Source organism: Pelobates fuscus, chromosome 4 (genome assembly GCF_036172605.1).
Source record: "Pelobates fuscus isolate aPelFus1 chromosome 4, aPelFus1.pri, whole genome shotgun sequence".
Lineage (NCBI taxonomy): Eukaryota > Metazoa > Chordata > Amphibia > Anura > Pelobatidae > Pelobates > Pelobates fuscus.
This window is the reverse complement of record NC_086320.1, coordinates 155,816,954-155,841,991: the sequence shown is the minus strand read 5'-3', so window position 1 is coordinate 155,841,991 and position 25,038 is coordinate 155,816,954. Positions and strand designations below refer to the sequence as shown.

The 25,038-nt window shown below is 41.5% G+C and overlaps 1 protein-coding gene across 1 annotated transcript in view; it reads right to left on the bottom strand.

The window, feature by feature from the left end:
- KIF13A (kinesin family member 13A) overlaps positions 1-25,038 on the bottom strand; it is a 169,549-nt gene that overhangs the window by 125,741 nt on the left and 18,770 nt on the right. Inside the window, exon 2 of the mRNA XM_063451688.1 lies at positions 3,125-3,185. Within this exon, the coding sequence (XP_063307758.1) occupies positions 3,125-3,155 (31 nt within the window). The 5' untranslated portion in view covers positions 3,156-3,185. The remainder of the gene's footprint in view (positions 1-3,124; positions 3,186-25,038) is intronic.

The window sequence follows — 25,038 nt, the reverse complement described above, 5'->3', positions numbered from 1 at the left end:
TGCAGTTCTAGGGATCTTTCAAATCTCTCTCAAATGTTTACATGACATGATGAATGATGATATAAAGAAATTGCACAATATTCAGCAATGCTACATAACATGTGGAGTGCAGAGCATTTAACCACGCACTCAGACACATTATATAGTTTGGCATATCCTATATTATAAATATATATTATAAAAGTCATAGCTTTGATTTCTGATTTCAAGTTTAGGTTGTTAAAAAACTCGAGATCTTGGGAAAGGAAGAAGGAACAAGTAGTGTGACCCACAAATTTTTTTAGTAGTAACAGTTTTATTCCACAAATTACATATACAACTGTACACATGGATATATGTCAGGAGAATCATGTGAACCGGGTAGATAGGCATGGATTTAATTTAAATCCCCCTTCCAAACCCATCAAAAGGGGAACAAATCAAGAACAACATCTTCTGGAATAATAGGTTGATGATTTGTGAAAATTTAAACACATAGTACAGTTTGGTTTGCCACCCAAGTTTTGTAAACAAATTAAAGAAAGGGGTCCAGAGTTTACCAAGTCACCAAGACAACATATTTTAATTGGTTAAATGTGGTTTAACAAAAAACAATTAGTGTATGCAAAGTCATTTTATTTATTTTTTTCATTTTGGGTCTAAGAACCAAAGGGCAAAAATATTTTTTTAACATTCGAGAAAGAAAAATACTGTCTACCAACATTGAACTAACTATTGTGCTTGTATTTGTGCATTTGCTTTATTAATATTAAACATATACAGTATATTATCCTGCTTTGTTATATTGTTTATTTTTTGTAAGAGAGAGAGAGAGCGAAGACTTTAGATTGCTAGGATAGGACCTGACACACATGGGACACATTGGCATTGTGGCAGGCTTATGTAATGCATGGTCATATACTGTGACTAAACCCCTATTATTTTTGCCTAGGTGAGGTGTTAAAAAAAACAAAACAAAACTATGACACTCTGTAAGCTTTGAAATTGCTGTTTAGTGAATGAGTGAGTGTGCATGATTTTGTTTGTTTTATGAATAGTCCAGGCCGCACCCTTGCATGTTTGGGTGAATGCAGCCCTCTTGATTTCATATATAAATATATTTGGCAGTCTATGCCAACAACCCGGTTTTGCACCTCTCCCTGTCACAGGTGCCTCATTCCAGGGGCCTATTTAACCTTGCCCTGCAGAGAGTCCGAGGACAAAAGTTTTTCACAAGTATGTGGGGTAGTCTCATTAGAGCAAGCATTAGGCTGCCTGAGTAGGACCTGCCAAGAATGGGGTACATTGGCATGGTGACAGGCTTATGCAATTTAATATTGTATACTGTTACTAAATCATTATTATTTTTGCTGTCAATGTTAGGTGTCATATTCTGTGAGTGCATCTTGTAGAAGCCAATTCCAGGACAATAACTCAAGTGAACATTAAATGTGGCATATACCAAGGTGATGCACTTTCCCCAATGCTGTTCTGCATAGGCCTCAGCCCCCTTAGCCAGATCATCAAGAAGAGTGGATACAGGTTCAAGAGTGGAGCTACCATCAGCCACCTACTCTACATGGACGACATCAAGCTGTATGCCAAGAATGAGTGAGACATTGACACACTGATCCACCTAACTAGGATATACAGCAAGGACATCGGAATATCGTTCGGACTAGAGAAGTGCGGGCGGATGATAGCAAAAAGAGGGAAGATTATCAGGACAGAAGGAGTTAAAGTTCCAGAAGGCCAAATAGAAGATGTAGAGAACAGCTACAAGTACCTGGGGGTACAACAAATGCATGACAACCATGAGGAAAAGACAAGTAGGATAGCAACATCCAAGTACCTCCAAAGAGTCAGACAGGTCCTGAAGTCCCAGCTCAATGGCAAGAACAAGATCCAAGCCATCAACACATATTTCCTACTGGTCATCAGGTATCCAGCTGGAATAATAACCTGGCCAAGAGAAGAACTGGTCACCATGGATGTCAAGACCAGGAAACTACTCACTATGAATGGAGGATTCCACGCGAAATCCAGCACCCAGAGACTGTACACCTGCCAGAAGGAAGGAGGTCAGGGCCTGATGAGTGTCAAGGCCACAGTCCTGAATGAAACACAGAGCATCCACAAGTACATCATGAAGATGGCTCCCAAAGATAAACTGCTAAGGGAATGCCTGAGACTTCCACAGATTGAGGATGCAGAAAAAGAGGAGGTTCCTTGGCAAGACAAACCTCTCCATGGGGTGTACCACTGGCAGATATGGGATGTGGCTCACATGACAAAATCCTACCAGTGGTTGGAAAAGGCAGGACTGAAAGATAGTACTGAGGCACCAATCCTAGCAACACAGGAGAAGGCACTCAGCACCAGATCAATAGAAGATGGAGTCTACCACACCAGGCAAGATCCAAGCTGCAGACTGTGCAAAGAGGCCTCTGAGACAGTCCAGCACCTAGTAGCAGGATGCAATATGTTAGCAGGAACAGCATACACGGACAGACACAACCAAGTTGCTGGGATTGTGTACCAAAACATCTGCACAGAATATGGATTGGACCTGCCTAAGTCCAGATGGGAGATACCACCAAGGGTAGTTGAGAATGACAGGGCTAAGATCCTGTGGGACTTCAAGATCCAGATGGACAAGCAAGTGCTGTCCAACCAACCAGACATTGTGGTGGTAGTCAAGGAAAGAAAGACTGCAGTCGTCGTGGATGTGGAAATACCCAGTGACTATAACATCAGGAAGAAGGAACATGAGAAGGTGGACAAATACCAAGGACTGAAAGAAGAACTAGAAAGAATGTGTAAAGTGAAGGCAGTAGTAGTCCCAGTTATGAAAGGAGCACTCGGGGCTGTGACACCCAAGTTAGGGAAGTGGCTTCAACAGATTCCAGGAGGGACATCTGAGATCTCTGTAAGAAGAGTGCAGTTCTAGGAAGATACTGCGCCGAACCCTCAAACTCCCAGGCCTCTGCTAGAGGACCCGAGAATGAGGAATAAACATACCACCCAGGAGGGGTGAGAAAATAATTTTTTTAAATGTATATGTACATACATTAAAGTAGAAAGAAATGCAACAGATGTTAAAGGCACAAAGTAATAATTGAATAATGCATAATTTCAGACATACCTGCATATTTTGATGTGTTGGATTCATCCATGGACCAGAAACAGTAATCAAATGCAAAGATCTGTAAAAACAGTAAATAAATCATTATTAACTAATCATTAAACGCATCAAAAGTGAAACATTTCACAGGTATGTCACCTGCTGGCATATGTGAAACAACTTTACAAACTTGTGTTTAAACTGATTCTGCTCCTTTAGCAAACAAATTAACAAATTATTTCATTTTGTGTTCACTTAGAAGGTTTTTTTTTAATGTAAATTGATTTTTATAAAAAAGGAGAAACACATATATGTCAGAAATAAGCTAGCTGACCCATCCAACATTACAGTAAAGCACCATTAATGACACAGGGACTTCTTGGTAAGATATTGAAAAAAAATGGGCGAGAGAGGAAACACTTAAACTTGCAAATGTAGAAGGTAAGAAAGAGGAGATTAAGAAAATTAAAGAGAGAAGAAAGCTGGACCCCAGAAGAATAATCTACCAATACAATAGTTTCTAAGGAGTTATTGAAACTTTCAGATCTGTGTTGTGTCCATCTAATTTCTTGGTTAGGAGGAAAGCGCACATGAAAATATTATTGTTGGCAGTGAAACTGGAAACTAAAAGATTATTTCAGCATTTTCGAGTGGTTCATAATGAAATGTGTAAAAAAAAATAATAATAATTGACAAAAATACATTTTACAACATAACACTGTTTAAACAAATAAATATCACATTCATGACAACGGTCCGCTACTATTTCAATGAAATTCAGTAGGAATGTTTGACTTTAGTGACAGTCTACAAAGAGCTAAAATCCATTGATATAGTTACATAAAATGCTGAATACAACAGAATCACAAAATCTGTTACCATTCTAGATAGCAAAATAAGGACCCCCTCTCCCCCCCCCCCTCCCCATTGAAATCAGCATCTTCAATTTGTTTATTAACATAATGTGCAGAATTCAGCAAGTAAATATAATTCCAGGAAAATTCCACCCATGATCAAAGTGTAATACTGCTAGTGATCTGGACACTGATAAAGCTTTCTTTTTGGCATTATTAATCAGATCCAATTGTTACAATGATTTCGCTCAATAGGCATAATTGCATAGTTGAAAATGATCTTGATTTGGTGGCTACTTAATTCTTTAAGGATGGGGATTGTCTGTCCGATACCCTACTATCCAAGATAAAATCTTAAAGCTAGGGTTGAAAACACATTAGAACACACTATACAGTACAACATACACAAGCCAAAACAGATAACACAAATGTTATATACATCTGTTTATACATCTGTATGATAACATTTGACAGAGAGCAGTATCCACAGATTGGATATGAAAGGTACATAATTAGCAGCAATAGTCATTCCATCGCAATGATGAGTAAATTACATTTAGTATTTCATGAATCAGAGCAGTAGGCAAGTCTAATGTGACTAAAGAAGCTAACATGCTTTGGGTGAAGTTAAAGGGACAATGTAGGCACCCAGACCACTTCAGCTCATAGAAGTAGTCTGGGTGTTGTGACCCTTTTGTACTTAGTGCTGCAATATTAAACATTGCAGTTCCAGAGAACTGCAATGTTTACATTGCAGCTCTTAGTCTCTTAGACAGCCACTAGAGGGCTTACGAAATCCAAACCGACCTTTGGTCAGTTATCTGATGCCGGACGTCCTCATGAACCTCCAGCGTTGGATTTTCCCCATAGGAAAGCATGGGGAGGTCTAATGCACGCGCAGCCATTGCGCGAGCGGAGCATGACTCAGTGCCGAGGGACATCGGCGCTGGATTCAGGTAATTGGTTTATCCCTTCAGCCCTGCGAGAGGGGGGCTCTGAGGGAGGTGGGGACCTAATAACCCTATATTGCCAGGAAATCTGGTTTGTTTTCCTGCCACTATAGGATCCCTTTAAAAATATATAAGGCCAGTACGAGCAAACAATAACAGAAGTCCAAGGGAGTGGGACCTCTTATATCCCAGAAAGCTGAATATCTGAGCCTAACAATTATTGGCTCCACACTTGTGAGTGTAACTTATCAGTAAATTTGGCACTTTAATTAGAAGTACAGACAATATTGCACTATTATTTGTCTTTCTTTCATGTTTTATTGTAGGATTTTACCAATTATACAGATTTACTCCTGAATGTGCATGTAAGATACTCCACCTTATATATACCTGCAATAACAAAAGTCCAATCTACCCCGGTTTCATACGGCCAGAGAAATTACATGCAGCTGCATAACATATTTACTTAAATCTAATACACCACTGAATTTAATGCTCATTCAAATTTTGAAACCTGGAAGACAACAAATATTTTTGCTGGGGAATGTAATGCGCATTTGTACCAGAAGATACTACTATACATCATATAAATCGATAAGCGAGAACCGCCCTCTGAAATTCGCATTGCAACAAAGATGCAAGGTACAGCTGTACTGTACACAGAAACCAAGTCTTAACAATGTCACAGCAATGCGAATGCAAATTTCCTTCCATCAAATTTGCAGCTTATGCCTGTCATATCTAATGCGCCATTTGTACGTGAATCTAATGCGCCATTGAATCTAATGCGTATTGACATTTTGGAGACTCTATTTTGCCAATAAAGGTGCGCATTAGATTAGAGTAAATATGGTAGATGCCAGTCTATCTATGTGGTTTATAAAGGCAAACTGTTTGTCAGATCAAACGTAACAAACCAAACCAAACGCCTCTGCAGAGGCGCAGTGCGCTATTATAGAATCTTAGCTCTGCAGAGGCGCAGTGCACTATAATAGGATCTTGGCTCTGCAGAGGCGCAGTGTGCTATTATAGTATCTTGTCTCTGCAGAGGCACAGTGTGCTATTATAGAATTTTGGCTCTGCATCGGAGCAGTGCGCTATTATAGAATCTTGGCACTGCAGAGCCACAGTGCGCTATTATAGAATCTTGGCACTGCAGAGGAGCAGTGCGCTATTATAGTATCTTGGCTCTGCAGAGGCAGAGTGCGCTATTATAAAATCTTGGTTCTATAGAGGCATAGAGCACAATTATAGAATCTTGGCTCTGCAGAGGCGCAATGCACTATTATAGTATCTTGGCTCTGCAGAGGCGCAGTGTGTTATTATAGAATCTTGGCTCTATAGAGGTGTAGTACACTATTATAGAATCTTGGCACTGCAGAGGCGCAGTGCGCTATTATAGTATCTTGGCACTGCAGAGGAGCAGTGCGCTATTATAGTATCTTGGCTCTGCAGAGGCACAGTGCGCTATTATAAAATCTTGGTTCTATAGAGGCATAGAGCACAATTATAGAATCTTGGCTCTGCAGAGGCGCAGTGCGCTATTATAGTATCTTGGCTCTGCAGAGGAGCATGGCGCTGTTATAGTATCTTAGCTCTGCAGAGCCGCATTGCACTATTTTAGAATTTTAGCTTTGTGCCATTGCTTGTTAATATGCATACACAAAATGTGACAGTTATATAGCAAACCAATAAAGTCTGCTGGGCATCCCGATCCACCCATCACAGTGCTATACTGTGCCCTAAATAAATACACTACACACATTAGGGGATCCTGGGATGCAGCCCAAGATGCAGATACGGCTGCATCACAAAATGGTCCTTTACGGAGATGGTGGGTGACTATTTTATCCACAATGTTGGCATTCAGAGTAAGCAGACAGAGTTCAGATTCATTTCCTGTAATTACGAACTACAGTCTCAGTATAATAACTCTAGTCCTTTTAGGCTCTTGTTCTATTTTCTCCCTAAAGAAAAGTCTTGTACTGGGATCATGCATGAAAATACTGCACTTTATTATTCATATTATTCAGTGTGATTGTCTTTGGAGTCCACGCTCCAAACAGTGAATGGGTATCAGCTGCTTCCTGAACATTTAACCTCTCTTTATAGAGCTCATGCTATCCTATTTAAATAAAGTTTGAAGTTTATTCTCTGGGTTTCTCTATTAATGTTATCATTAGTAAAAACGGTGCCTCTCAGTGGAGCTTCACACAGAACAAAACAGTATTTCCCATTAATATAATGTACAGTTTTTGGCAAAAAGATCTAGAATAAGATTTGAGTAAATATAAACTTTAATTTCTTTCTTTAAAAAAAATAAAATACTCTTAAATATAATTTTATTAAAAAAAAGTCACTTGTCCTAAATGAAATGAAATGAAACATGCATTTCTATTACTGCTCCAAAACAACTATTTGATCTATAGCATTTAAGCAATATTTCACTTTTTATGGTTGAAAGTCTTCTTTATATAAAAAAAAAAAAAAAAAAAAAAAGATGTATTTGTGGGTATTATACAGTCCTACACCAATGAGTAAAATGTTGAATAAATATAAAATGTTATATATAATTAGAAAGGGAACTAACACTTTTATGGAAATTAAACTATTACATTAAACATTGAAAATCACCTACAACTTGTATTAACATTTTCTTTATACAATGTTGTGTTTTCTTTAAAATATATATTAAAGATTTGGATTTATGGATTTATATATTTAATCATTTTACAGACCTCACAAAGAAATGTTCTTTAACTATAGATGATAAGTAAGCTTAATATTGTGAAGTCATAGTTCCCTTTTAAATGCAACAAGATGCTTATGATAAATAATAATAATGAATAAGAGCAAAGTTGGCATATTTAGGTATGGGCCATTGATGGCAGAAAATGATGGCAATAACATTTTTACTTCTCAAATTCCTATCAACAACCACTGTCTTATGCCAAGGCAGCTACCAGTCGCGTAGGTATTCCAGGACGTAGAACTTAACCTATAATAACTGGATGGCCAGGCTTAATACAAAAACAGACTAGGAAATTGTTAGACAGATAGATTAAGGACAAGAGTGCTACAACAAATAAGGAATGGCTACTAAGTACTAGAGAGACCATAACGGAGTGTTAGCTTTCTATCAGAATGGGGCTTTGATAAGTTTTGTAAAGCTGTTGCTGTTTAAGTCATTCCCTGTGTGTCCAGGATGAACGTGGGTGACAATAATAAGGTGACAAAATGTAACCCACATCATTATTTTGACAACTTGATGCTGCATCATAATTTGACACCATGACACAGCATTCAGAGTCACAGTTGATGCCAGAATGAAGCGGGACCAGACTGAGGAAAACAAAATTAGGTGGGATCAGGCAAAGGGTGCCAAAATGACGCAGTGCACGAGCAGAAGGTGCATGTCATGTCCTTAGCTTTATCACAGGCACTTGACTGATGCATTATTGATTAGGGACAAACAGAAGGTGACATGATATATTAGGGAAAGACGATGGTATGGCTAAATAAGGTACTGAGAGCTGCTTAGCGAACTCCTACAGTTTAAGACAATTGTCTAGGTTTTACAACTAGTTATACTGTATCATGGGGAATAAAATCTAAACATTTTTCTTCAGACTGATTTCTATAAAAATGTTCTATAAAAAAAGGCTTCTCAAAATGTTGCTTTGGAGGTTGTATATGACACCAGAACAGAGCTCATGCAGGGTTTTAAGGGAGTAACCCCTGGTAATACATATTTAGTTAGAATTAGAACATTGCCTACAGATATGTACCAATAAAAAATAAAATATGATATTTAAAACTTATCTTTATTGTTATAATTAAAAAAGAAATATATCTATAGGTATCACACAGTGAAAAAGGAGGTTCTATCGTGCAAATAATCTATAAATTGATAGACCCTACAGGAAAAAGAAAAGAAAAAAGAGAGAAAAAAAAAAAATACAGTTTACATCTGTTGTAGCAAATAAAAAAGTACAATCAGGGGTAATGACAGAAACAACTGGTTGGACTGGAGTATCAGCAGGAAAAGCATATATTATATATTAAATAGTCCATAAGGTATTAACCTGAATATATGGAGCTATATCAATGGTCCTCAACTGTGCCTTTAACCCCTTAAGGACCAAACTTCTGGAATAAAAGGGAATAATGACATGTCACACATGTCATGTGTCCTTAACCCCTTAAGGACCAAACTTCTGGAATAAAAGGGAATCATGACGTGTCACACATGTCATGTGTCCTTAAGGGGTTAAGGGGTTAAGGGCACCTTAATTGGTAGCAGGTAAGCTAAAGTAATTTTGTTGGTGTACTGTGCCTTTAAAGGACCACTATAGTGTCAGGAAAACAAACTCGTTTTCCTGGCACTATAGTGGCAGGGGACTCTCAAGTTCAATTTGCAGAGCAGGAGATAAAAACTTTTAACAATTACATTTGATTGAAAATGAAAACATTTTGTTTTCATGCAGGCTGTTTCAGTCACGGCCGGGGGAGGTGTGGCTAGGGCTGCATAAACTGAAACAAAAGTTATTTAACTCCTAAATGGCAGTGAATAGCACAATAAGACTTCAGGGGGTGATCTATACACACAACTGCTTCATTAATCTAAACTTGTATTGGTGACTATGGTGTCCCTTTAAACATAAAACTATTGGTCAGAAGAGGGGTTGGAATATCTGCTCTGTATTTCTGTGTTGTGGAGAATACTAGTTGTTAATATAAATAACAGACATTCCTAGTCAGGGCTAGTCTGGAATCTTTTCATTAAACTTAGAACCATATCAATTCTTTCAATTACATAATTCACTTCAAAATCACTTCGTTTAAAACACGAGCGTCTTTTTCTCCGTATCAGAGTTATTTGTGGAGGTGAAAATTGTAAGGAATTCTAAGTACATTTTAAATCTAAGGCAAAATAGTTAAATTTGAAGCATGTCTATTTTAGCTTTAAAGGGATACTCCTAATGGGCATTATTCTTTAGCTTCCCTTACTCTACGATTACTCTAAAAAAAAAAAAAGCGATTACTAACCACAAGTCCAGTGCCGAGCAAACCAGAGTTTCGGTCTGCCAAATTGATGTGTGATGGTGGGATAACTGGGCCTCAGCACATTAGTGCAGATGTCTTTGGATGTGCAGTGTTTCAAGTACAAATGGTGGTACCATGACCGCTTCTAAAAGCATAAATGCTCATGGTGCTTGGAGTAGCCCTTTAAATTTTAAATTCCTGCACGTTGAATAACCGACAAGTCTCACTTTGGTGAATAACCTTAAAACAGGCTAAAACATTGTGCATATAAACCTTCACACACCATCTTCAAGGATTTCACAGAGCACACATTCTTAGAAGATACTTTCTATTCCTCCCCTCTTGCACAATTAAAAAATATGTGAACTATGTTGCACATTATCATCTCTCATAATGCATGAGCCTTGGAGAATATTTCCATGCCAGGTCTATTCATATGATTTTTTTGGCTATTTTTGTGGTTATTACAATTATATTTTATGTTAACAACTAGCAATATGAAAATATAACATGGACATTTTACCCTTAGAATTGCAAAATATATTAATGTAAAAAAAACGTGTATTGACAGATTATAATTCCATTGAAATCCAGACACCAGTGTTATAAATGGCAATATATCTTTCTAAAGTTTAGAGCTATGCAAAATGTGCTTGCCTATCATTGTTTGGTATTTCCCCAAGCTCTGTTTACCTGCATGATTCCATACCACTATACAAATAAAGATAATCAGAAAACCTTTCACCCAATCATATACATTTTACTTAAAGGGACACTATAGGCTCACTGACTGTCACTGACTGTGTAAAATGACGCTCAAGCCCCCCTTTCCACCGAGTAAACCTCATGATAGGGAAGATGGCGCTTGAGCCCCCTGTCCCCACCCGTGTCCAAAACAATACCACCTCTCGGTGGGTGGACACTTAGCTAACCACTTAGTTTTTGAGCCAATTAATTATATTGATAGGTGGACACTAACCCAGACACTTAACAATTAATCCAATCAATGATGTTTATTTACTGATATCTTGATAATCAATGATGATGCAAAATGCCTCTTAAAAGGGCCTGCGAGCCCGTTCTTGCTTCACTTGCCAATAAATTTCCTCGAAGTTATTTTAACCTGAACTCCGTGTGTCAGTCTGAATTACTTCAGCGTATATACGCAATTCGATTTTCTTTAATTTGGACAGGAACAGATAGACATTTAAACATCTTTGTTTACTGCTAAAAAGTACCATAACAACTTTGGCGCCCAACGTGGGGCACCGGGCTATGTCTGGCCGGTGAGCCGTCCTAAGGAAGACGCTGTTGGACGGAGGAATCCGGGGGGAAGGAAAGGAGACTGATCACCTCCAGGTACACGGTAGAGACTTCTGCAGAGCCACCGGTATGTTCCGGCCCCTTTGATTGACCCGTCCACGTGTCTGTGACTGCTTCCCGGGAGGACATCAAAGACAGGTAAAATCTTGCCCGGTGTCTCGTTACTCACTTGTTTACCTGCATTTAGTCTATCTGTTGCCTGGGTGTGTTTGAATTGTTTGCCTGTTTCCCCTTTTTGGGATAAAGGGGGGTGGACCTGCGGGGGTTTTGCCTGGGGTCCTCTGTTTGCCTGTTTTCCCCTTTTTGGGATAAAGGGGGGTGGACCTGCGGGGGTTTTGCCTGGGGTCCTCTGTTTGCCTGTTTGCTTGTTTACCCCTTTTGGGTTAAAGGGTGGGTGGACCCGGGGGATTTGCCTGGAATCCTGTTGCCTGTTTACTCCTTTTAGGAGCCACGTGGCTGTGGCTGTAGGGGAAAAGGGGGGTTGACCTGTGGAAGTTTTCCTGGGGGTCTTCTTTGCCTGTTTACCTCTTTTAGGAGCCTTGTGGCTGTGGCTGTATGGAAAAAGAGGGGTGTTGGATCTGTGGAGATTGTGTAGACTCATAGTTTCCTGGGGATCCTTCTGGTGTCACTTTGATAGCCTAGCTAGCCTCATTGTGCACATAACTCTGTTTGCAGAGAGGTGGTACCCTCCAGCTTTGAGCGCTGAGCTGGAGTCATTCCAATTGTTATTTGTGGTGCGTGGATTCGGGCAGGCATTGCTGTCTTCATCACCACGGGGTAGTGGGACTTATGAGTGGGTTTCATAGGGGCACTATGAGTGTGAGGATAGAGGTGGCCACTCTTAGTGGACTGCTGTAACGAGGGAGGCTTACGGATCTCGGACCGGTGTCAGTTGTTTTCCGTGGCCGCTGGTAGTGAGACTTGAGGAAGTCGTTCTCCGAGCGGGGACACTACGAGGTTGAGGGAGGTGACTTAGGTCACGCGAGTAAAGGAAAGGATTACTGTTGATTTTATTTGAACTGTGATGCATGCACTGTATTTCAATTGTATTGTTGTCTTGTTTGTTTAATTAGGAGTCATTCAAACTCCTGTGTCTGTCTCTAAGGATAACTCCTAACCTTTTTACCTTCTCTACACTTCCTATATTATTACTCTATCCACTCCTATTTCTCTTGATAGAGAAGTGATTGGTCACACACTTCTCACCTCGCTCCAATCCGTGTCTACCACCCCGGGTAGGCGGATTCAGTGACTAGTCTACGTTTTGGGAAGACGCACTTGAGGGGGGACCCACCCTTCCTCGAGTGGCAGTCGAGCATTGTAGACGTTCTTGTTCATTTTCCTTTTCTTTCCCTATATCTAGGACGCTGGTGTAGGGGGAGGGGGAATATGGGGCAGGAATTGAGTAAGCCCGGTAGGGGCTGGCTCGCATGTGATTTAGTCGAAGACAGAGAGGGAGAGGAGATGGTTAAAGGTGTTGAAAGAATTGCTAAAGTGTGTAAAATTGCTGTGCCTTCATGTGGTAGATTGCAGCCAGAAAGCTGGCGTAGATTACTGACAGAGAAGAAAGGCAAGCTCACAGATAACGATTTATTAAAGACTGCTGAAGCGTGGTACAGAGTAGCGAAGGCTATTCAGCAGGAAGGTTTGGTTGAGGAAGAAATAAATCACAAAGGTGTGAAATTGTTTGTGTATCATAATAACTGTGTTGCTGGGGTATTCCCTCATCCAGTGCCCCAAAATGGCGCCCAGGGGATGTCTATCCCCAAGGTTCAGTCAGCAATAGGTGATAGCCAGCTGACTATGTTCCCCACTCCCAATCCTCCCGATGCCCATCCCGTCACCTCCCCTGTCTGCCCGGTCCTGAATTCTGATGGATCTTTCTTTTCCCCTTCCCCATCCCTAACATTCTCATCATCCTCATCCATCCCTACACTATCTTCTGTACCTATTCCTAATATTTCATCTGCCATTTCTTCTCTACACTCTCTCTCCGTTGATAACCCTACCCTCCCATCTGCATCCGCCCAGCTAACTAACCCCTCCTCCCTTGCTGCTGCCAATCCCACTACACCCGCTCCGGCTCCTCCTTCTACACCCACCCCTACCAATTCCTCTCCGTCCTCTTCCGTACCCGCCCCTACCCCGGCCCAATATCCCACCTCCTTCCCAAATCCCCACCCAACTCTCCTGCCCTCCCCAGCCTGGCCATACCCTTTCCCATATCCCATGGCCCTGCCCTATCCAAATTATCCATACCCCCTTCCCCAAGCCACTCCCCAGGTTCCGGTCATGCCCAGTCCGGCACAGTCTGCCCCGGATGTGCCCACATCCAACATGGCCACCACTTCTTCCCTTAACCCCAATGCAGCTTCCTTTCACGCCCCCAATATGGCGGCCCCCAGTCATTCAGCACCCCTGATGCCGGTACTTCCCGGTGACTACTTATCCCAAGACTATGACCCGCTAGCCACCCCCGCATCTGGGACTCCCTCCCATCCCCCGGTTCTGTCACCTCAAGCGGGCCCCTCACGTAGAAGGGCCCAGATCGTAGAAATAGAGGAGGAAGAGGATGACAGGGTATCCCAGGAAACATTGGAGGCTACGGGAGCCTCAGCCCACCGTTCCATCGATGATCCTTTTGGACACAAGGGTCGGGGAGAACGGGCCCCTCCTAAATATGTTGCCTTTAACCCCACTCAAGCTAGTGCTTTAATGAAATCACTCCCTGACCCAGAAAAGAAGCCTATGCCTTTTTACCGAGGGATAGTTCAAATTCAAAAGACTTATTCCGCCGCATGGCGTGATTTACTGAGCATTTGTGCTATTAAAGCAGGGGATGCATATTGGCCCAGCATGGCCCACCACCTCAGTACAGATCTGCTCACCAGTGATGTTGATTACCCCTCCGGAGTAACTTTTTGCAACCAATTGAGAGAATGGGCTAAGGACAAACTTGCAGAGCAGGCTGCTGGCCTTACTGATATTATACAAGATAAAGGAGAATCAGTGGAAAGGTTTCATGCAAGACTGTATCAAATGTTTACAGATTTGGGGTTTGATCTTACTGATAAGATTCATTCACAAATGCTGTCTGGTGCATTTGTCCAAGGTGTTAAAGACTCCATACGCAAGGGAATCATTGCTGCACGCCCTGAATATAAGGTTGTTCCTCTGGATACTTTACTCTTAGTTGCTAGGGGTCTGGAATCTGCCCAGACCCCCAGAAGGCCCAGTTCCGCTCCTCTTATGGTGTCCCGCACCACCCCTGTTCCCAAAGGCACCAAACCAGAGGGTGGATATTGTTTTAATTGCAAGGCTAAAGGACATTTTAAAAATGATTGCCCAGAACCTAAAAGAGAGCCAAGAAAGCCGTTCAAGCCTGCCCCGGCCCCCAAGGCCGAGACAACGGTTCCAATAGTTGAGGAACCTGATGATTAGGAAATTGGCAAGCCTGTGTCTGTAACCCCTGTCATGGCAGTGTCTACAGGGGATAAGGGGGGGCCACTTGCTACAGTGACTTTACCCATTGAGGGCCAACCAACCACATTTCTTGTTGACACAGGTGCAGCCCGAAGTGTTCTGCGAGAACAAGACCTGCCAGACCCATCTTTTCTGTCAAATATTGATGTCTCTTGTGTTGGAGTGGATGGCCAGCCAAGACACATTCCTTTAACAACTCCACTACGAGTTGGCACTAGCCTGCTTGCTCGTTTTGTGGTATCCTCCACATGCCCAATTAACCTGTTAGGCGCTGATGTCCTCTCACGCCTGCAGGCATCTATCACCTTCACTCCAGATGGACAAGTAGAAATGTCTACACCTCTATCTGAATCAGACACCTCAGCCTTGTGCTCCCTACCTCTGATGCTGCATTTAGAAGGACCCCGTGGGGAAGCAGCAGAACCGAGGTCCAATTTCCCAGATGTGTTAAAAACACAGGTGCCTGCTAAATTATGGTCCTCAGGCCCAGAGGACATAGGTCACCTAAATGTCCCACCTGTGGTGGTGAAGCTTATTCCAGGAGCTAAGTTACCAAGAAAACCACAATATCCTTTAAAACCAGCACAGGCTGCAGCCATTTCTATTCAAATCAAAGCACTCTTAGAGAAGGGTGCTCTAGTGAAATGTAAATCAGAATGTAATACTCCATTATTTCCTGTGAAGAAGAAAACTCCAAAAGGTGAGCCAGAGAAGTACAGGATGGTTCAGGATCTCCGTGCTGTCAATGAAGCAACTGTCCTGGACACCCCTCTTGTACCAAACCCTCACACTCTGCTCTCTGGAGTCCCACCATCTGCAAAGTACTTCACGGTCATTGACCTGGCTAATGCCTTCTTCAGTGTTCCACTGGACCCAACCTGTCAATACCTGTTTGCTTTCACCCATGAAATGCAACAGTATACCTGGACTGTCATGCCCCAAGGGGCACAAAATTCTCCAAGTCAATTTGCAAGAGCCATGTGCACCATCCTTGACCCATGGCAAGCTGAACACCCAGAAGTTGTTTTGCTCCAGTATGTGGATGATTTACTGCTCTGTGGAGATGATATACCCACTACTGAAAAGTGTTCAATTAGTCTCCTTTGCTATTTGGCAGAACAAGGATGCAAAGCTTCACTCCTCAAGCTGCAATTCTGCCAACCTTCAGTAATTTTCCTTGGTCATTGCCTATCTCAAGGTACCAGACACCTTATTCGGGACCGGGTAAGGGCAGTACTGGATATCCCACCTCCAAGGACTTCAAAATCTCTTCATGCCTTCTTAGGCCTCATTTCTTACTGCAGAGCATGGATCCCAGAAGCCTCTCTGCTCATGCAACCTCTCTATGATGCACTCAAGTCAGACCCATTCTGCCTGACCAATGAAGCTCTGGATAATTTCAAATCTCTTAAACGTGCCATAGCTTCTGCTCCTGCCTTGGGCCTACCAGACTATACCAAACCTTTAAAATTATTTGTCTCTGAAAGGCAAGGCCATGCTACAGGAGTTCTTACCCAAACTAATGACTTAAGAGGCCGCCAGAGGCCTATTGGATATTTCTCATGTCAACTGGACATTGTGGCCAGAGGGACCCCTTCCTGCCTTAGGGCTGTTTTTGCTGCAAGAGAACTCATTGAAAGAACTACAGACCTAGTCCTTGGCCACCCTCTGGTTGTTTTGGCCCCTCATGACATCTCTGCCATTATCAACCAAGTCCAGCTCAAGCACGTGTCTCCAGCCAGACACCTGCGCCTACAATGTCATCTTCTTCTGCCTGACAACATTTCCATACAAAGATGTCAAGTTCTTAATCCATCCACTCTTCTTCCACTCCCTGAGGGGGGTATCTACTATGGGTTTATCACGGATGAAACCTACATCTACCTTCTCTGTGGGTGTATCAAGAAAATGCATCCAGATTTAACATTTTATGAAGAAAAGACACCTCTCTGTGAAGGCCCGGATTATGCCTTCTGTACCATGTGGTACAAGCCAAACATTACTCCTGAACCTTGCTATGAAGATGAGCTTTATCACTGGATTGATGTGAAGCTCACTGCTCAAGATTTCTATTGTGACTCTGAAGGCAATAGCATGGTCCTGATCCAACTACCTCCAGAACTCAATTACCTGTACCGTCATTGGGATACTGCTATCCCACATATCCCCGTTACCAAGTTAAAAACCAGGTCATGGAATGATCTTGGGCCCAGGGCAAAATTATGGGCCACCATGGATGAATTACAGTTACAGGAAAATGGTATTGCCAAATACCCAACAACTGATCTTCTTGAAGCATGGCCACGCCATTTCCTGGAAAAGGAATTTCAAGATCTGGTCATAGTGAATGATTATGACCCAGAAACACCTCATGACTGTTTTGAACAGATGAAAATGGAGACAGTGCACTTACCAACTGTGCATGAGAATCCATTGCCAGATCCAGATTTTACCCTGTTTGTGGACGGTTCAAGGTATGCTGATGAAGAAGGAAAATACCATACAGGGTATGCCGTAACCACAACAGATGAAGTTATCAAATCATCATCTTTACCGCCAGCAATGTCTGCGCAAGAAGCTGAATTACAAGCCCTGACTTCAGCATGCAAAATTTCCGAAGGAAAACGTGCCAACATCTATACAGATTCAAGATATGCTCTGGGTGTGGCACATGACTTCGGCCTCATTTGGAAGACAAGAGGATTTCTTACCACCGCCGGTACACCAGTCAAACACAGCTCTGCAATCAAGGAACTAATGGATGCCCTCCTACTCCCTGAAGAAGTGGCCGTTTTGAAAGTCAAGGCACATGGGAAGTTGGATACAGATGAAGCAAAGGGCAACCATTTGGCTGACCAGGCCGCTAAGCAAGCAGCCAGAGATTTGCAGGAAGTGGATGAAGAAGTGTCCGGACAAGAAGAAGAAGTTCCTATTTTTGCTCTACAAACCCTTCCTACTGATTTAAGAATTTTGCGAGAACAGCAAGCTGCAATTACCCCTGAAGAAATCCAGAAATGGAAGAAGAAAGGAGCTATCCTAAAGGACGGAATATATTACAACAACTTTAAATTCTGCCTTCCCAAAAATTTATATCCAGCAGTTGTCCAATGGGCACATGGGCCTGCACACCTGTCAAAAGACTTAATGGCCGCCCTCATACAAAAGTATTATGAAGCACCCGGAATCACAACATTGAGCAACAGCTTCTGCAGGGCCTGTGTCATTTGTGCAAAATGGAAAACCAGGAAAACCAATCAAAGTGCCTTCAAAACACCTGGCAAAACCCATGTACCCATTCCAGAGAATTCAAATTGACCATATCCAAATGCCCAAGAGTGGGCCTCATGAATATGCACTAGTAATAGTGGACATGTTCTCAGGCTGGTCAGAAGCTTACCCAGTGGCCAATATCACTGCAAAAACAACCGCAAGGCGCCTACTTACAGATATTGTATGTAGATTCGGACTTCCAGAAGTCATTGAAAGTGATCAGGGCCCAGCTTTTACAGCAACAGTGACTAAAGAAATTTGGACTGCTCTGGGGGTGACCCTAGCCTTTCACACCCCTTACCACCCACAAAGTAGTGGTAAAGTAGAGCGCATGAACGGCACTTTAAAAGCCAGAATGTTAAAAATGTCACAAGAAACAAAGATGCCCTGGCCAGAAAGCCTGTCAATAGCTTTATTCAGCGTTAGGCACACACCTAGAGGGAAGCACTCATTATCCCCATATGAGATTCTATTTGGGACAGCTCCCAGACTAGGTTGTTATTATCCGAAACAGTTACAGCTTCAATCAGATATTTTAGTAGACTATGTAACTGAACTTGCAAGTGCCTTAAACAAAATACATGCCCAAGTTTTCTCTTCAATTCCAGATCCCGATTTGGATACAGGTACCCACAACCTGCTTCCCGGAGATTGGGTTCTGGTTAAGAAATTTGTGCGGAAAAATACCCTGGAACCAAGATTTGACGGTCCATTCCAAGTTCTCCTGATCACCGCAACCTCCGTCAAATTGTCCGGCAGGCCACATTGGATCCACGCTTCCCACTGCAAGAAGTCTCCTGCCCCAGAGGAAGCAGATACCGCACAAGCATGTACCTCTGGTACATCATCTCCTTAATTAGTTCAATTAAGGCCCAGCAAGTAGCCATCACCAAAGATGTTAGTGGGTACACCTTCTGGTATAATTCATAGATCCCTTCTCCAGAGAATGACTTTGAGAAAGCCTGGGGGGGGGGTACACCAATGAAATTAATCCTTAATATTGAGCATCCAAGCCCAACAGATGCAGACCAATATGTAATGGGAATGTATTGGAAAAAGGGTTCCTACTACAAAGTTAGGGCATTTCTACCTCAAAGATATGTGCAACTCTTCTGAGTGGCAAGGGGCCACCCATATGGTCCCTAACCCATTAAAACCACACATCCAGACCTTTCAAGACATGATGGCCATTGCTAACCCCACCTTTGAAGATACCATGGCCGCTGAAACAGGTTTTAATGATGTTAACCTATGGTTAGAATGGATTAAATATAATGCTAATAAGCATAACAAGACCGCATGCTATGTGTGTGGCGGTGCCCGGCCTCACCTGGGCACTGTGCCTTTAACCCTACCAGTAGATATAGAAGAATGTGTTTTGAGTCTTTTTGCCTATCACTATGATTTCAACAGGTCCATATGTAAAGCATGGACAGTAGAGTATCCTCTTCTAACCCAGGATGTCAAACCCCCAGATGGTATTACAGTATATAAAGGTAATTACACTTGTTATGCTAATTATGATGGAATTGGTAAATTCTTGGGTAACTTCTCTAAGGGGTATTGTGCTACCTACAGAAATGTCTCCATGAACTTGTTGCAGTTTCATACCAGGTCATTAGGGGATATTTACTGGTTGTGTGGGGATTTACAGCTAAGATCCAGAATGGACAAAGAATGGTGGGGGGAGTGTACTTTGGCTAAAGCCATCATGCCCATACACATTATCTCTGACACACACCTCAACACTCATGAGTCCAGCCACACTAAGGTTAAGCGCGAAGCCCCAGTGAAAGGAAGTTTTGATCCTCACGTTTATATTGATGCCATTGGGGTACCTAGGGGGGTGCCCAATGAATTTAAAGCAAGAGATGAAGTTGCTGCAGGATTTGAATCACTTTTTACCATAGTTACCGCAAACAAGAATTTAAATTGGATAAATTACATTTATTATAACCAACAGCGCTTTGTTAATTACACCAGAGATGCCCTCCAGGGATTAGCCGAACAGTTGCAGGCCACATCCCAAATGGCCTTTCAAAATAGAATGGCCTTAGATATGATTCTAGCCGTAAAAGGGGGTGTATGTAAAATTTTGCCCGACACCATGACATGTTGTACCTACATCCCAGAAAACACAGGCCCTAATGGTAAAGTTACATTAGCCATAGAAAAATTAAATGAACTCTCTGAAGAGTTAAAACGGAATTCTGGGATAAAAGATCCCTGGGAAAGATGGTTTGGCTGGATGACAGGATGGCAAAAGGCTTTAATGCATATTGGTATAGCAATACTAATTTTTCTTTTTATCTTTGCTCTTCTCTTTTGTTGTGTCCTCCCTTGTCTGAGAAAATCCCTCATAAAGACTGTTGACCAAGCGGCACCCACTTTCACACATCTCGAAGTTGATGACCAAGATTTCCAAGATCTCAACTCACCCTGCTTACCGCTACAAACTATCCCTTTTGTTGATAAAGTGCGAGAATTCTAGGAAGGGACCAGCTTAGGGACAGCATCTGTCAGTGAATGGTAAAGACCCCGTGTGGAGAAGTGGTGGGCAAGCCACCATGGGCCACCCATGGGAGTGAAGTGTTCGAGAGCCATACTGACGATGAGTTAGCCTATTAGGGTCAGATTTAGGGACAGACTTGCACTTTGCATTAACACCTAGCTAGCGGCCACGGGGTTTCTGTGCCTTTGGGCTAACACGTCTTCTGGTATTAACAAATAAAGTTCATATCTTAGAATCTAACATTTCATAGGGGGGACTGATGTAGAATTATTAAAAATCTTTATTGAACTTGTATTGAATTATTGCACTAACTCCATTTTAACCCTATACTGTGACAAATCCTCCATTTTGTCCTCATAACCTGACTTCTCCATTTTAAAACTACATTACATGACAGAATTTCCCAGCACATCTAACACAATGGACAAAGACTGTATTTTCTATAAAGACATGACTAACTCAGAAACTGCTGAATTTCACCTAACTCGCAACATAGTATAATTTGAAGGCCATGAGAACACTGTATTAATGAAATGTTCTATTCATAAGAGACCTTGCACCTGACTACAAGACCTGACATCACTGACTGTGTAAAATGACGCTCAAGCCCCCCTTTCCACCGAGTAAACCTCATGATAGGGAAGATGGCGCTTGAGCCCCCTGTCCCCACCCGTGTCCAAAACAATACCACCTCTCGGTGGGTGGACACTTAGCTAACCACTTAGTTTTTGAGCCAATTAATTATATTGATAGGTGGACACTAACCCAGACACTTAACAATTAATCCAATCAATGATGTTTATTTACTGATATCTTGATAATCAATGATGATGCAAAATGCCTCTTAAAAGGGCCTGCGAGCCCGTTCTTGCTTCACTTGCCAATAAATTTCCTCGAAGTTATTTTAACCTGAACTCCGTGTGTCAGTCTGAATTACTTCAGCGTATATACGCAATTAAATTTTCTTTAATTTGGACAGGAACAGATAGACATTTAAACATCTTTGTTTACTGCTAAAAAGTACCATAACAAGACCACTTCAGCTCACTGAAGTGGTCTGGGTGCACTGTCCCTATTGCACTTCGTGCTGCAATGTAAAACATTACAGTTTTATAGAAACTCTACGTCTGGCTTGAGTGGCTTCAGTGTCTAGACAGCCACTTGAGATGTTTCCTAGATCCTAACGGATTTTTGGTCCAGTAACTGACGCATGCGCACTAGGAACCCCGCATCGAGCTCCGTCGGAGGAGGAAGAGCCGTGACCCAGCACTGAGGTAGGTAAATAAGAGGTGTTTAACCCTTTATTTAGTTAATATTTAGTTAATATTTAGTTAATATAGTAAGGGGGTGGCCAAGGGAGCTATGGTGCCAGGGTTACAGCTTTGTATTTCTGGCAAAATAGTATGCCTTTAAGGATTTCCCTACTAACATTGTTTATACACATCATTGGTTTCACTTTACACTGTCCTACAGCTGTATCTGCGTGTATTTTTACCTGCAACTCATGAGTCCTGAATAAATTTTTAAACAAATAAAAACTTTATTTAGCACTCTGTCTATTTAGTGATTATCAGTAGATGACGTATATTCAAAACGTATGGTTAGAGCACAAAGGAAGATGAAGAAAACCTGGCAGAGTTACAAGTGAGAATAAATATTTGCTGAAAATGAGATGTAAAAGTGTCAACAACATTTTGATAAATCTCTCCCAAAGTGTTCCTGGAATTTTTTCCCATGTTGGTAACTATGTCTATAAATACATTTATATATTGTATGTGTAATACATGAGAACATGTGCGCAACCGTTCTGTATATAAAACAATTGTGAGAGTATATATGTGTCTATGTTTGCATTGTGATTGTGTATGTGCGTTTGTTCTGTGTATGGTCACTGTAAGGGCTTAGAATTGTATGCATCTGTAATAAACCTCCTATGTGTCTATCATCAGTCCTAATTTAGAATCCTCATGTTAGGCAAAGCAAAAAAGAACAATGTGGTGATTAAAGGAACATTTCAAGCACCATAACCACTACAGAGTGCTTTAGTGGTTGTGTTGGCAATGTAAGCAGTCCAACCTTTTGCTTGATTGACATCTTACCGGCATCTGCCCATGCAAATGGTTTGACTACTTAACACATTGTGGGGAGGCGCAAGGGCACTATTGACATGATAACCACTATACTATACTGTATGTTTTCCTTTAAGTAATATTCTGCACAGCACAGGAACCAGATGTTCATAGGTGTAGTTCCATCATTGCTAATACTGATAAAACGGTGGAACATTTTTATATCAACCCAGCATGCAATATGGTGTACATTCAGATTCATTCGGGTAAAAAGTTGCTAAACAATGTAATGTTCAGTGTGCTGAATGATTTAAAGGAACACTCGCGGCACCATAGCAACTTCATAAAAATTAAGTTGTCATAGTGCCAGTAGATCTCTGGATGGTGCTGGCTCATTTTAAGGAATTAAACTGTTCTCGAAGGTAATACATCAGAGTCTGTGTTCCAGCACCGAACCTACCTGCCTCACTATCCTTACGATTTCTCAAAATCAGGAAACCGGAAGGCTCTTGCAGAACAAGGCAGCGGCATCACTCATAAAACTGGCTTAAAAAAAGAAACTTGCCTCTTTCAAACCAGATCTACTAATGGAGTGTCAGCTGACCTCTCTGAGCCAATCAGCGGTGCCCGATTCTGCACAAGGATTTGCTGATTTTGAGAAAACGTAAGGATAGCGAGGCAGGAGATTTGGAGCTTAAACACAGACTTAACCCCGTTAAGGTGAGCCAGTGCCAGGGACCTCCTGGCACCAAAACAACTTCCTTTTGATGAAGTTGTTATGATGCCCAAACTGGTCCTTTAAGAGTTAGTATTGCTGTATAAAAAGAAGGCTGCTGGGAGCCAGGAAGGAACCCTCAGTAAATCTTCTTGCCATCAAACTAGAGGTTGGGCAACTTGCATTAGGGGCTAGAAGCATTTAGAGTTTGAAGTTTATACAAATATTTTATTCAGCTATTCTTAGTTGCTCATTTACGCACCTGCTGTTTCTTTTTTTGACTGATATATAAATAAAGTTTATATCTTCGTTAGAAATATATATGTCACTTTCTCAGTGTGGTGCGGTTTCCCAGTAATCCTTAAACCACCCACCAGCAGCGCATGTAGTCATTATGTCATAAGGAACAGATATCATAAACTTTCAGCATAAAACACAGCCTTCTATACCTCATATACCTCAAAACATTTGTTTTGTCTGTCAATTAATTGCTGTTACATCCCCACTATATCATTGTAAAACACTGCAGAAGTTGGGTCTATAATAACAATACTATTATTAATGATATTAAAAGCAGAGATTCATACTCCTGAATTGGGATGTGACCTCCAAGATTAGAGAAGCTTAAGATTTATTTCCATCTGATTTAATTTTCGCAATTCACAAACTCACTGTTTAGTAAATACGCCTTTAGGAATAATCATATGGCCATTTTGTTTCTCTATCACAAAGGCAAAGATGTCTGGAAGTTGACAGGGTCAAAACAGGGACTTTTATTATGCCAACAAAAGGCGGCTATGTTTGGGAATGGATGAAAGACAGGGAGTCCCAATGGAAGCCTTCTTTTGCTGGAGTAATAAAAGTCCCTATATTTGCCCTGTCAAGTACCAGATTTCTCTTCTTTTATTAAAGTTGATGGGAGGCGGTGTTGCCTTGTCTTGATCATCCACCAAGCAATCAGCTCAGAGATGTGCTCTGTGCTTTTGGAATTTTTCATGTGATTGCTGATGGCTCCTGGTTAATTATTCACATGTTGTACAACTGATAGCACTGAAACATGCACAGCATTTTTGGAAAATATCAAAACATGCTGCAGAATATTTGAAGATCAGCCAAAAATCTTTGGATAGACATTTTATCTGGGATAGCAAAAAACAAAAAAGAAAAGAACTTTGTTTTCTTGAATTAGCAGCTACCAGCGTCATTTAGTGACAAAACCACACAAAGCTCCATTGTTCCAAAGACTCCACACTCACTGGACCTATGCTTCAGCAGTTCTTACAGAATACAACATGCATAAAGATCACTAGAATATTGGTGAATGAATCTGGCTCTGTCTATCGTAACTCCAAAGCGCACCAAAAGATCACTTAAAATACCATTCTGAACACTGTAAACTCTATAGATTATTATAGCGGTTATGTTGGAAGAAGTCAATGGGAGTGATGTCCTTTTTTTGTCTAACCATTTTGAACTGTTTGACAAAATAGAAAAGCTCACAAAAAAGTCATTCTCTGAGACCATCTGATGTAAATAGAGTTTTACTCTGCTATTTCCGAGGAAGCACCTCTAGTGGCCATCAGAGAGGAGCATTTAAACACAGCACTGTTCCTGCAGAACAGACAATGTTTTATACTGCAGGGTCAAAACGACAGGGAAAATGGCATCATCATTTTGATGAAGTGGTCTGAGTGCCTATAGTGTCCCTTTAAG